At 34.1% G+C, this 14889-nt stretch overlaps 1 protein-coding gene across 1 annotated transcript in view; it reads left to right on the top strand.

Moving 5' to 3' along the window:
- Window positions 1-14889, top strand: part of PCLO (piccolo presynaptic cytomatrix protein) — a 375075-nt gene that overhangs the window by 230980 nt on the left and 129206 nt on the right. The window contains exons 8-10 of the mRNA XM_057731959.1: window positions 612-2799; window positions 8228-8364; window positions 14179-14269. Coding sequence (XP_057587942.1) covers window positions 612-2799; window positions 8228-8364; window positions 14179-14269 — 2416 coding nt within the window. The remainder of the gene's footprint in view (window positions 1-611; window positions 2800-8227; window positions 8365-14178; window positions 14270-14889) is intronic.

Genomic DNA, 14889 nt, shown 5'->3' with positions numbered 1-14889 from the left:
TTGCATAATAAAATGTTAAAAACTCATCAGAGGTGCACTGATGGTACAAGGATGAGCACTGCTGGGCTACGTGAAATAGTCGCTATTGCCAATAACCAAAATATCCAGCCCTGTGGAAGTTATCTTGTGAATTATAGTGTATCTATATGTTCAAGTTTCATGCAGCCATTAAGAATTCCTGTTTCCGTGGGCAAGTTCATGACATTACAACAATGTTTGTGATACAATATTAAGTGAGAAAAAGGTGTATAAATACTAAAAACCATGTACAATATGGTTTGTGTGAGGAGGACCCCTCAAAATTGGGGAGAAGAATCTTCTGTCCACAGAAAAAAGTTGGAAAGAAATTGTTAATTAGAATACTAAAATATTAACAATGGTAAAAAAAAAGTTGTAATAATAAAATAACCAATGTACCAAGAAGGGGAAAATTATTTTTCAGTTAACTGCATTTGTGACTAATACTTGAAATTATATGTAGAATTTTAATTGCATTATGCACTTATAGCTAAAATATATATGAAATCACTTTTATTTAAATTATGGGTTTTTTGACCTTTTACTTTTTTTCCTTAATAATAAAGTGCTGTATTTTGTTTACTTAATTACAGACAAAAGGTTCTCAAACCGCGACACCCTCTGGCACTCAGAAAAAAGTGAAGAGAACTCTGCCAAACCCACCTCCAGAGGAGACCTCCACAGGGACTCAGCCAACGTACAGCACAGTGGGCACAGTTTCCAGGAGAAGGATCTGCAGAACCAACACGATGGCACGAGCCAAGATTCTTCAGGATATAGACAGAGAGCTCGACCTTGTGGAGAGGGAATCTGCAAAGCTTAGAAAGAAGCAAGCAGAACTTGATGAGGAAGAAAAGGAGATCGATGCCAAGTTACGGTACCTGGAAATGGGGATTAACAGGAGGAAAGAGGCTTTATTAAAGGAGAGAGAAAAGAGAGAGAGAGCCTACCTCCAGGGAGTAGCTGAGGATCGTGATTACATGTCCGACAGCGAGGTCAGCAGCACCAGACCAACCCGAATCGAAAGTCAGCATGGCATAGAGCGACCCAGAACTGCTCCCCAGACCGAGTTCAGCCAGTTTATACCACCACAAACCCAAACAGAATCGCAGCTAGTTCCTCCTACAAGTCCTTATACCCAATACCAATACTCTTCCCCGGCTCTTCCCACCCAAGCACCTACCCCATACACCCAACAGTCCCACTTTCAGCAGCAGACTCTGTACCATCAGGAAGTGTCACCTTATCAGACTCAGCCAGCCTTCCAAGCTGTGGCAACGATGTCCTTCACACCTCAAGCTCAACCTGCGCCAGCACCACAACCTTCTTTTCAGTTGCCCTCACAGATGATGGTGATACAACAGAAGCCCCGGCAAACTGCGTTGTATTTGGAGCCTAAGATAACTTCAAACTATGAGGTCATTCGCAACCAACCCCTGATGATAGCCCCTGTTTCTACTGATAACACGTACGCTGTGTCCCATCTTGGTAGTAAGTACAACAGCTTAGACTTGAGAATAGGATTGGAGGAGAGAAGTAGCATGGCAAGCAGTCCAATATCAAGCATATCTGCAGATTCTTTCTATGCAGACATTGACCATCATACTCCACGAAATTATGTCTTAATTGATGACATTGGAGAGATCACCAAAGGAACAGCAGCTTTAAGCACCGCGTTTAGCCTTCATGAAAAAGATCTGTCAAAAACAGAACGTCTCCTTCGAACCACTGAGACCCGTAGGTCTCAAGAAGTGACAGACTTCCTAGCACCTTTGCAGACTTCTTCCAGACTGCATGGTTATGTGAAAGCAGAGGAAGACCCGATGGAGGATCCTTATGAGTTAAAGCTTCTGAAACATCAGATTAAACAGGAATTCCGTAGAGGAGCAGAGAGCTTAGATCACCTCGCTGGTCTTTCCCATTATTACCATGCCGACACTAGCTATAGACATTTTCCAAAATCCGAGAAGTATAGCATTAGCAGACTCACACTTGAAAAACAAGCAGCAAAACAACTACCAGCAGCCATACTCTATCAAAAGCAGTCAAAGCATAAGAAATCACTAATTGACCCTAAAATGTCAAAATTTTCACCTATTCAGGAAAGTAGAGACCTGGAACCTGATTATTCCAGCTACATGACTTCTAGCACGTCATCTCTTAGTGGCATTTCTTCCAGGGCAAGGCTTCTTCAAGATGACATCACTTTTGGTCTCAGAAAAAATATTACAGACCAACAAAAATTTATGGGATCATCTCTTGGCACAGGGCTGGGCACACTGGGAAATACCATACGGTCAGCTCTGCAGGATGAAGCAGATAAGCCGTACAGCAGTGGCAGCAGGTCCAGACCTTCTTCCAGACCTTCCTCTGTCTATGGGCTTGACTTATCAATTAAAAGAGATTCTTCCAGCTCTTCTCTAAGACTGAAAGCTCAAGAGGCTGAAGCTCTAGATGTTTCCTTTAGTCATGCGTCACCGTCTGGCAGAACTAAGCCTACCAGTTTGCCAATTAGCCAGAGTAGAGGCAGAATACCAATTGTGGCCCAGAATTCTGAAGAGGAAAGTCCACTCAGTCCTGTTGGCCAGCCAATGGGAATGGCCAGGGCTGCAGCTGGACCCCTGCCACCAATATCTGCAGACACCAGGGATCAGTTTGGATCAAGTCACTCTTTGCCTGAGGTTCAACAACACATGAGAGAAGAATCACGGACCCGAGGCTACGATCGTGACATAGCGTTCATCATGGATGACTTCCAACATGCCATGTCAGACAGTGAAGGTAAATCGGGCCTCAAACTACCTTGTTACTCTCAAAACTCAAACTCTTATTTTTCTGCATGTTTAATTTTTCTTCTCCAAAGATGTATTCTACTTTTCTTGGTGCGTCTTTTGCATGTTTACTTCAATTTTATTTCTTGTAAATGGAAATTTTATCTTGTGTGTAGATTTCGTAGCATGCTCTTCTTTATTTCTTTTTAGTTTATTCTTTTATTGTTGTTTCTGGATTGTTTGCTTGATTTGTTTGGAGTCCGCTTTTCCAAAACCATGATCAAATAATTGTGTCAATAAAATATGGTCATCCTTTAAATCTATAGTTGGGAAGTTTTTCCTTGTATGTTTCTTTTATTTCTTTAAAGGCATTTTTAAAGTTATTAGTCAGTTTCTTTCAGTTTGTGAAATGATTAAAGTTTTGAGCCATTAAATACTATTCTGCTAGACTCTGTAATAGAAAATTATTTATGTCATTGTGAGATCAGCGTTCATTAATTCAGAGAATGTTCTCTTTTTGAGAACTTTCAGATAGGTCCCTAATGTTAGCATAATGTAGAGTTTTATAATTCTTATTTAAGTAAAAGGTTTGTATTTTAATCTCTCTCATTATGAATGTTACAATTGACAAGTTTGTATATTTTACATTACTAGAAAGTTTAGTACTAAATATGATACTGACAGTAAGTAACAGTATTACCGATGTGCTTGTCAATATGAATGAAGCATTGTTTAGATTTTAAAATTGGACATTTATACACTGCTTTTGTGAATTTAGCTATTTGAGCTGAAGCCCTCCTTGTGTGTTCGGTTAGCCTTTTCCACGGCTTTGCTTTTTGCATTATTCCTTTTTTTTTTTTTGCCCTAATTTGTTTTACTAGTTTTTCATATTGAACAAGTGATTTATGGCAAGTACATACTTAACTAAAAACTAGTTTATGGAATTTTTTTGTTTAATCATGTAAAACTGTAAGGATTTTAGAGAATGACCTAGACCAAGTCTAAATTTGAAGACAAAGTTGGAGAGGTACAGAGATGTGAAGTCTTGCCCATGCCAAGAGGACTCATGACTCTTGGTTATTTTTCTTTTCCCCCCTCTGTGGTTTACATTTGAAAGTAGGTGTGTTTGGGGTTCTAAAAATAAAATATTTCTCATCAAATAAAAATGTATTACTTCATGGCTTTGGAGATTGAAAAACACTAACATGAACATCTCCTTTTAAATCTAACATTTTCACTGAGGACTTGCAGGAAAATATGTTTTCATGAAAATGATTTTCTTTCTTATGTATCTAGATGCCAATATGATTTTAGAAGTTCAAATGTAGGTGTGATCAGGACTAAAGTAACCACTGGATCTGAAGGAGGAGAGACTGCTTTTTTAGTGACATTCCAGTAGACTAGTCACTTTCTAATTTATTTTATTCTCTACAGGCTATTGGATTGACCATTTTTTATTGATAATTAGCCAATTAAATAAAACACTGTGTTTTTTTTTATTTAGCCAATTGTTTGAATCAATCTACATAGTTAAGTAAGAGTTATGTAATATGGAAATATTTTTTTCTCTTTTCACAATCAACATTTTACACACATTATATATGTATATAAATATATATATAAAATGACTGCTACAGAAGAATAAAAAGGCTCTTCAATAATCATATCTGTAAAATAGCAGAATAAAACAAAAACTAACAGGTCAGTCGCATAACTAAACACCTAAAGGCTGTGTGTGCATGATGAGTGTATATCTGGAGAGAAGTTGTTGGATTCATTTATTCATCACGGGTGTTTTGCCAACATGGTGCCAGACATATAGATGTTTCTAGATATCCTAAAATATGGCAATTATTTATGTATAACCATGTAAAAATAACCAAATTTTTATTTCTCATTTATATGTTTGGATGACATGTACTCACCATGGTCATCAAAGACTATGAAAAATTGTTTTGATAAAATATCAAAACATCAAAAAATACTTATCAAAAACAATTTGGTAAGTATTTGGAAATATCATCAGCTTTAAAAAAAAAAAAGTATGTTAATCTCCAGCAAATTATTTAAACTAATTTAGATGAGCCATCATGCAGCATACAAAATTATGGAATGAGTAAAGATGGCACCGAAGAAGTAAACAATGAAAATGAAATTTGCAGAAAATTAAATTGAGTTAAAATGTATTTTTCAATTAAGCAGACAAGAAATTTAGTCGTAAAAATCATGTTGCTATAGAATTATGCAAAGAAAAACTGTAACAAATTGAATTACATATGTAATATGTGTGTGAATTGTGATTATCTTTAAAAGGTGTCTGTTTTAAAATGTTATGTATTTTCTTTGTGTTTGTATCTCATAAACATATCACTTTTCTTCTGGTGAACAATGGTCTACTTTTCTTTTGAAATCTTGGCTTCCTTGGGCAATTAAGAAAAAAAGTAGAAAATGTTTTTCCCAATCACGTAACTCATGACCGTATAAACGCATGAAAAATAGGGATTTTTAAAATAAACATTTACCCCATATGTACTATATCTGTGTTTGAATGATACTAAAACAACTTTGAAAAGTATAACATTCCAACAGACTATTTAGTATCATATAAACAAAGCAAATTTAACTGATTTCAAATTTATTATGTTTTCTTTGAATTCAATTAACTGGGTTATAGACAAGATGGTTTTCAGATGTATTCTATATGACTCCAGTTAATTTGCGAAATATCTCTTTTGAGGTAAAATCTAAGTAGGCATAGTGTATGTTGCTTAATATTTATGATCATCAGCTTGAAGTCTACAACTTGATGTCCATTCATGGTTAAAGAACAGAGCAGGAAGGCTTTCCTCTGGAGCAGATTGGAGAAAAACTAAACTAGAAACAGTCAAGTTATATTTCTACAACCACAGATATTTTGCTGAAAACATTCTTTCAAAATATAATCCATATAAAAAAAAGGCATCGGTATATGCAGTCTTTTAAAAAAATATTCCAATGAATGTTTTGTACAGAATAGAATTGAGCTCTTCATGTAACTCTTGTTATAGTGAATAATGTGAATAATGCTAGACCCCAAAATAACGTACTTGCATTTTACATTTAAGAGAAGAAAATATCAATAGCTTAATACAAGGGGATGTTAATCTCTGGCAAATTATTTAATTTGGAAAATGTTATTATAAAATTTAGTTTTTAAAGTTCAGATCTACCATGGCAGATCAGACAATTGCAGTTATAGACAATTTGCATTTATGTCTAGCTTGCTGTAAATGAGGAAGACAGAATCCAATATAAGAGCAGAGTTATTTAATTTGGTTTTTCTTCATTGATCTATAAATTCCTATGTGAAGCATGGTAGCCATCCTAACATAGTTACATATAGAGTTATTATAAGACAAAATATGTCATCAGATTTGGAAATAAATTGACAAAATTTGCATCAGGTTGAGATTTTGCCTTATCTGTATAGACACTGCCAAGGAAACATTTTTAAGGATTGTTATTTTAAATGCAGTTAGCAAAATTATATGTTCAAGTGAAATCATGTGGTACATTATCCAAGATAGTCATTTATTAAAATCAGTATAGACTTTTTTTGTCAGAATTATGTAATAAAGATATACAAAAAGTAATATAAAATGATGTTAGTGTGTTTGTTGATAATCGAATAAGTTTGAGAGACTGATGATTAAATAATGGATTTGTTTTCTATTTATCAAATTTATATTAAATATTTCTTTCATAAATTTAGTCACTTGGTGTCAAAACTGTGAAAAACCATAATAAATATTGAGTAGATTGTGAGAAAAGATTGTGTAACTATTAATGAGGTCCAAGGGACAAAATTGATATTTTAAAATGTGCTTATCATAATTAGGATATTTAACTTTCTTTAGTTGATGACTAATTTTCCTATGTTTCATTCATTTCCCAAATACTTAATGAATATTATGGCATTTGCAAGGCACTGTTTTTAGTATTGAGGGAGAAAAAAAAAAAAGAAGACCTGAGCCTTACCCTCAAGCAGCTTAGAGTCTAATAAGGGAGATCAGATAAGTACATATGCAACCACAAACCAGGTATGTACCATTATATTTCCTCCAATCTAAGACTGGCTAAATTATGACACATCATTTATTATTCTGTTTTTACTGGGAGAAAGTTTTGTGGTTAATCAGTGGCATTGACCGAGGTCATGGGAGGTGTAAAGGTGAGTAATGTTGTATATGCTGTGGATTTGTATATACTGTGGATTTGCCAGCCCTGCCAGTAAAGAACTAATGGAAATTGCCTGGGAAAAAAAGTCTTGGGAGAAAGTAGTGGAATAGAAGTCAGTGATGTGGACAGAAAGAGAACTGTAAAGAGATAAAGAGGAACACTCAATAGTACGGCATCGTAGAAGCTAGAGTTTCAAGAAGGCATGGGTTGATAGCATCATCAACAGATCTTTCAGGATGAGCGCTTGAGAAGATGTGTTCCATCTGCCACTTAGGAAGCAAGAATGTATTTCCAGAGACTATTAATTACGGATCACAGAGAATAAAACTGTATAAAGTCAAATCCTATATATTAGGTAAATAGTGATTTGGGGTCACTAAATAAGAACTTGAAAAGACCTTGGAAGTACTAAGAACTGAATGGGATGAAAAATTTAAAGTAATAGTTATATACTCAAATATGGTTGTGTTTTCAAAAAAGTATTTTAAGAGGTCAGTTTTGTCACATTGTAAGTACAGAAAGCAGTCAACCAACTCATTAATTCCTAAATCTGTGATCCCACAGAAAATAATTGTTTAATTTTTCACAAAAATTCTAATAGATATATTTTTAGTATTAGGCTACCAGGTGATTATGGTACACATGTTCCTAGCAATGATATCTGGGATCCTCCTAAAAATAAATGGTTTTATTTACTTATGAATGTCATAGAAATGTCATGTTTTCAAAAAAGGCTCACTTGATGTCCAAAGCCAGGAGCCGCATATTGGTACTCGGTTGATATAATATTGGGAAAATAACAGAATCTGCTGAATTCAAGGAATGTATCTTCCTTAAATTTTGGTGGTGGGTGGTGGGGAGAGGTGAAGAGGCAGAACTGATGGACTGAGGTTGAATAGAATGACCTTTGAGAAGTATTCTTTGTTCATTTATTTATTCAATCACTAAATTTCTTTTTCCAGCTGGTTTAAATTTAAATTTTGTTTTATTTTGTTTTGAAAGGTTGAACAGGTGGCACATCATTTTCTCTAGGGTATTCCATGGTACAAAATTTTTAACATCATATTAGAAATGATTTTTCTGATCCCGTTGAGAATTGTGTTTGAAACGCATGCATGGTTAGTAAGCCTGGAGCATGTTTGTACTTCAGAACGTCTGCTGCCCTCTATCATCTGTATTAGTTAGAGTTGCAATGTTTGATGTTTCCTTGATCTCCAAAGCCTATCACCTGCGTCGTGAAGAAACAGATTGGTTTGACAAGCCCAGGGAGTCTCGTTTGGAAAATGGGCATGGTCTGGATCGAAAACTGCCAGAAAGATTGGTCCACTCTAGACCGCTCAGTCAACATCAAGAGCAAGTAAGTGCTATATTGAGCAGTCTCTTTTAGATTTATTTAAAAAGCAAAAAAAAAAAAAAAAAGATTCATTTCATCCTAGAATGGTCTCAGTTATCCTGCAATGCATGGGACTTCTGTCAGTAAAATTTACAAATGATTTTTTTCTTAGTATCTCAAAGTACTAAGTACCTTACTTCATCAGCCATGACTGATTGACGCTGCAGCATAGCCATGATGCTTCTACCAGGCAATTTAAGCAATTGCTTTCCTCTAACAGATAATTAAGTTTGTACAACATACCTAACACTGCCATGCAAAGAGAATACATGAAGCTCCTAAAGAGCTTACAGAATATTGGGTGAAACAGATTTGGGTAATTTCAGTGCTTTCCAATAACAGTATGTTTCAGGTGTCAAGAAATAGCAAAAAAAGGAGGATGACCAAAACAAGTCAGCTGGGGACAGGGAAGGCTTCAGTTGGGGATGAAAGGAACTGATGTTTTAGAGGCTATTATATGGAAGTGTTAGTTTTTTTACATTAATTTTTGGATTTTATCTTCAGAACAACTTTCATAAAGTATGTTTTATTAATTAATATGTATTTATAGAAGAAAAACAAACTTGGAGGTACTATTAACTATTAAATAAATATAGTACCGTAATTCATGATCTTATTCACTTTAGAACAAATGAAGTGATGTTTGCATTGCATTTTGATAGCTATTTAGGAGATTAACAGTTAGATAACCTGAGGGAGATTACTCTGGTAAGCCACGTGGCCTTAGATGAATTGCCGTAACAGATCAGCTATTTGCAGACTGTTTATTCATTGTGACCATTAAAATCCCCACAAAAGAGTCTGATTAATGATTCACTGATCTAGATAACAACTCTACTTTGAGCAACAATGCGGAACCATATGAATTTACTATAATGTAATCCAGTGTTTGTCCCATTGAGGTGTAAAAGAAAACAAGACTTTTGCATATATAAGTACTGTCTAAAAGATAGTAACTATGGTCTTAGATTTGATTTTTTCCTAAGCAGTTTCATTTTTTGTTGGCAGATTTCCAGCTCATAGAATTTTCTTTTCTCAGAAGTTTTTTTTCTGGGTTTTTCAGAATTATTCTGAATGTTTTCTCAGAATTTTATTTTGTTTTTCAGATGCTGTCATATTTTATAGAAATCTGTTCTTCTTTGTGTATTGTAAATATTCTAAAATAGATCTAGCTGGAAAGTGAGAAAATTATAGAATTTAAATCATTCTGAACATGTTTAAAAATTTAAATTCACCTCATCTACAGTTACAAAAATAATCAATTTGTCAACTAAAAATAATTTCCGTGAATTTTTTTTATTATAGGAATCTCTTTGAAATGACTTACTTGCTATATTTTACCCATCTTGTTTGTTTCTCTGAAGTTTAGTATTTCCTTTAAAGAAATCCTTATAAGATGAAATATAAACACTGAAGAGCTAAAAAAAATAATAACTTCCATATACCATTATTTCCCAACACTTCTGAGTCTAATCAGAATAGTCCTATAAATTTATCCAACTAATATTCTACAGGATATATTTTAAAATAGTCTGTGTCCATCCCCCAAAATATGTTCTAAAACTCTGTTTTATTGTATGTAGATAAAATATAAATATTCCTAATGACTTTTTTGTTCATAATTTTCTGTTACTAACATCTACAGATTTATGATTTGGGGTCACTGAAGACACAGCACATCATATTTAAATATATAATTATGGAGCAATATAATATCAAAATTCATCAGAGAGGCTATATTTGAGAATCATTTAATGAATTTCTTTCTTTGTTTTGATAACATAGAAAATGTCAGAGTCCTTGTTAGAATTATATACAGGTAAATGTAATGTGTATTTTCTTGCTAAAAGTTATTTTTTACATTTGTATTTTGTTATCTAACATGCAAAGAAACTATACAATACTCAAAACTGAAAATATGTGGAATTGTAAACTAGTTATAAAGTGAGCAGCCATACAACCACCACACAAGCAAAGAAGGGGAGCATTTTCTGCCCCCTGTATCCTCGAAGTGCCCTTTCCATATTGTAATTTTCAGTCTTTCCCAAACAAGTAGCAAATATATTGACTTTTGTGACAATAATTCCTTTGTTTTTCTTTATAGATTTCTCTAAATAAAGCTACACAGAAGACAACATATGTTTTGATTACATTTATATCAAGTTCAGAATTGATGCTTTTTTGATTAGTATTTCAAATATTGTCTTCCTCAATAATTCATCAAAACTATATTTTGGTCTAGAAGGAATAGCAAAATAGCATTCTTGTTTTACTCACTTCTTTGCATATTTAATCACAAAAAGGTAATATTGAACTCTTGGTACCAATAAGCCCAGCTGCTTTTATTTGAAAACTCATGCATAATAAGAATTTATGTTCATAAAATGCCCTGGAGGCAAAGGTAATAAAACCAAGTTGACTAATACAAGCACTAATTTATCTGCTTTAAAAATTATTTAATGTAAAACATACATTAGAGAAATTGAAATGTATTTCTGAAGTTAGACTCAAAATCATATAAACTATAAAAATAAACCAAATTTGCAAACTGTATTTGTTTCCTTTCAAATATATATATTTAGGTTTAACCTGTGTACTGTTTAGTAGAAATGCAACTCTGCTTTGTGAATTGAACAGATCACCTGACTTCTTTCCTTTTTTCTTTTTAAAAAATTTTTCTTTAGTCACTTCATCTATAAATAGGACTAATACCTTTCACAGGGTTGTGTTACAAAGGTCAACATTTCTCTACTAGTACAAAATGCCTTCATTCTGCACTAATGCCAATGCCTTGTTTAATTCCCATGCAATCGCTATATTGAGGTACTTTGAGCTCCTCTGAAAGGGCCATTCTTTTTCTTTATTCTGGGCTTTTGAGTGTCTTGTTTCCTCTTCCTGAGCATTCTTCCTCCCCTTTTCTCTTGGCTAACCCTATGCATCACTCAGGTCTCCAAGTGCATTCATTCCTCATCTGGCACGAAGCCTTCTTTGACACTGCCACCACCTCCTCCCCACAAATCTGCAGCAAGTGTTCTTCCTTTGTGCTCCAGTAGTACTACACACGTTGTGTTTTGAGCTATGAGCTTTTAGAGAGCAAGTGCTCTCTATTCCATCCACCGTGGTATCTATGCGGTGCCTAACACAGGGCACTCTGTCCCCTGCATCTACCATACACAGTATTTAAGTGAGGGAAAGGATGAATGTCTGTATAAATAAAAGATGTGTTAACACAAGAATTGTTATTTCATAAGTATGAAGAGCCAGTTCATGAATGCAATTTCTTCTGAAATATTTGTAGGTAGGGAAGAGGAAGAACCCTTTTTCTGGGCGGCAAACAGGTAATAGTTCTGTCCATGCAAAATACTATGCTATCAGAAACCTGGCTCTTAGGGAGAGATATGGGGCACTACTTGACATCTTGACATCAGTCCTGCCCTCTGACCTTGTTACTATTCTTATTTGGCAGAAGCAACACCTACCCTAATACCTCTCTCTGCTAGAGAACTTTTTCAACATTCACCTGCAATGGTTAGAAAAAAGCCAATATCCAACTAGTTCAAACATGGAAGGCAGATACTTCTGTTTTCCTTAGGCTCTTGGTCACATGGATCAAAATTAGGGCAGTTTAATATTTTTAATTAAGTGAATTCATGAAGCTGATTGCAGACAGTCTCTGAAACTACAGGAGATCCTATGAGATGCTCTGAAAGCAATATTCATTGAAGATGAAGATGTTTAACATCCCTTCTACTAGCACTGTCATATATACAAATTAAAAGGCAATAGTGACTAGCTGATAAAACTGATGAAAAATTTGGGAAACCTGATTACTCTTCTAGACTGTGCAGTAAGGGTACTATGAGATTATATCAACTTCTCCCTAGTCTGGAAAATTGGAAAGAATAACAAAAGGCAAAATTGTGTTTTCCTAGTTTATTTTGGGCCAAGTAGGGGGAAAATGACTTTTTTAAAACCATTGTTGAATAATACGTGAAATTAGATGGTATTTGAAGTAAAATGAAATATCTATAATTTTAATGAATTATCTACAGTAACAAAACAAAGTTGAGTTATATCTAATAGTTGTAGGATATTCAACACACATGGTTTAATTTTTCATAAAAAAAATAAAAGATCTTTAAATTCAGATAAGGGGAGGGAGAGGAGAGGAGGAGAGGAAGAAGGAAAGTAAAAGAAGGAAAAAAGATGAAGGGAAGGAAAGTAAGGAGGCTGGGAGAGAAAGTAAGAAAGAGAGACAGAACAGGAGGCGAGAGTAAGGAAGAAAAGAGGGAAAGGCACACTGTTTTTGAATATATACAAGGTTTTCAGTGGTTTACAAAGTTAGCATTAGTATAAATTGTCTAGGTTGACTGATTACACTGACCATAATATTTTTATAATCTTGCAAACAATATGTTAGTTTTACTTTGCAGAATTCATTTAGTATTCTTGGACTCGACAGGATTCTGCTGTTGTCTAGGGAGTGTTTTTTGTTCATCAGAGGCCTGATTAAGCTTATTCTTTCCTGAAGAGAATAAAAGTTAAAGGCTATAATTTAACTTTGCATTTTTCAGTACATTTTCCTTTTAAAATCCAGAGTTCTAGCAGTTTTACAGATGGATTTTCAAAGGCACACCAAAATTACACGTGTTCCAAGGAATCTTTCTTCACAAAATGTACATCCCTTTGGTTCTAAATTCTAGTTAATATTTTGGCTTAGTAGTCCTAAACACTTCTTAAGCATCTTCTGAAATGGGTAGTATTGAATGTCTCTTTACTAAACCTTATTTCATTTGTAATTTTAGTCAAAAATTTTCCTGAGATGATAGATACAAGATTCCATACTAATAAAGTCCTATTCATATAGGTATATAAATATTTTACGATTTCTATCTTTCATTTTTTTCACACATGTCTTTTGAAAGCCAAATTCCATAAAATATAAAGCACAAGTTTGTATTTGCTAATTTACTTTTGTTTCAAAAATCTCATTTTGCCAGGTGGAAATGGCAATAATGCAGTCTATAGTGTTCTCATGTTCAAGTCCCAGTAATGAGAATGGAAATCACAGACTTGCAACAAAAGCTTTGAGTGTTGTTTCTTCCACCCAAAGGAATGTCAGAAGTAAATGAGAAATAACACCTTTGCATACAAAGAAGTCTTCAGAAAATATTAGAATGAGCAAAGATTTGATTTCTTTATACAGATTTAGTCTCGGCATCAGGTGTACATAGAAACTCCTGGTAGATGTGCTCAGCAGAAGCAAAATTCCACAATGAAATCAAAATAACATAAATATGCATTCCTAGTAGAGTGATAGAGATGCAGAGTATGAAGATCTTCTCTGGCTTTTCTCCCTTGGAATCACTTGATTGCTGAAGCTTTAAAAATGCCTCTCTATTTCTAGGCTGTCCAGAACAAAATCAGCAGGTGTCAATTTTCCATATACATTCTCTGTCCACCATCATCACTACGATGTACTACCACAGTAACAGACATCCTTTAGGTGTTCCACGTACTCATTGATTTTCCAAACACAACGAATCAGTTTGCAAGAGAAACGGGTGGTAAATGTGAAGACTGTAATGAACCCAGAAACCAACAGTATCATTATGTAGTATTAAATGTTTACAATTGCCATCATTTGAGACTCTTCTAATACATTTTCATTGATTGAATCAGTGTGCTTTAAGAAAAAAAAAAGACAGGTGAAGTCTGTATATTGCCCTTTAAGCGTCTTTAACATTGCTTTTTCACCTTATCACATGTATGTCTTAGATTATGCAGATGAACGGGAAAACTGTGCACTACATCTTTCCTCATGCAAGGATAAAAATAACAAGAGACTCCAAGGATCACACGGTGTCAGGTAAAGGAAATCAAATAATCTAGTTCTTGTTACTTTAATGTCACTTGAGATATGTATCTGAATTTCAGTTTGTAGGACTCATTAAATTTTAGGAAACACCACCTTTTTTATGTCAGACATTGTGTATTGGGAAATTTCAAAAATAAGCAGGCTGTGCATCTGAATATAAAAGACAATAATGGCATGATCATTAATATGACACATTACTAAATGGTATGTATTTAGATCATTCTGATATCTTCGTTTTTAAAAATGTGCGTGACATTACAATGCTCCAAAATTACTGCACTGTTGAGTACTTTGGTCATAGGACCATAAAACATTCTTACACAGAAAGTAAAAAACTAACTTGAATTTTTCTAAGGGATAAATTCTGCTATACCTTGTCAATTTGAACATTATCAGTTATGCTGTTTTTATTTGTTTGTGTGCTTCTGTGAACCAAACTTATGACAGAAGTTTTAAACTTTTTATTTTGAAATACTTTGGACTTCTAGAAAATAACACAGTCAGTTCTTTTGCCCACCCTTTACCTAGTTTCACTAATATTAACATGTTTCTAACCACAAAAAATGATCAAAACAAGAAATCAACATTAATATGAAGGTATTGAAATATCT

This window comes from Hippopotamus amphibius, chromosome 4 (genome assembly GCF_030028045.1).
Source record: "Hippopotamus amphibius kiboko isolate mHipAmp2 chromosome 4, mHipAmp2.hap2, whole genome shotgun sequence".
NCBI lineage: Eukaryota > Metazoa > Chordata > Mammalia > Artiodactyla > Hippopotamidae > Hippopotamus > Hippopotamus amphibius.
The sequence above is the reverse complement of the archived record's forward strand: the minus strand, read 5'-3'. Positions and strand labels throughout refer to the sequence as shown.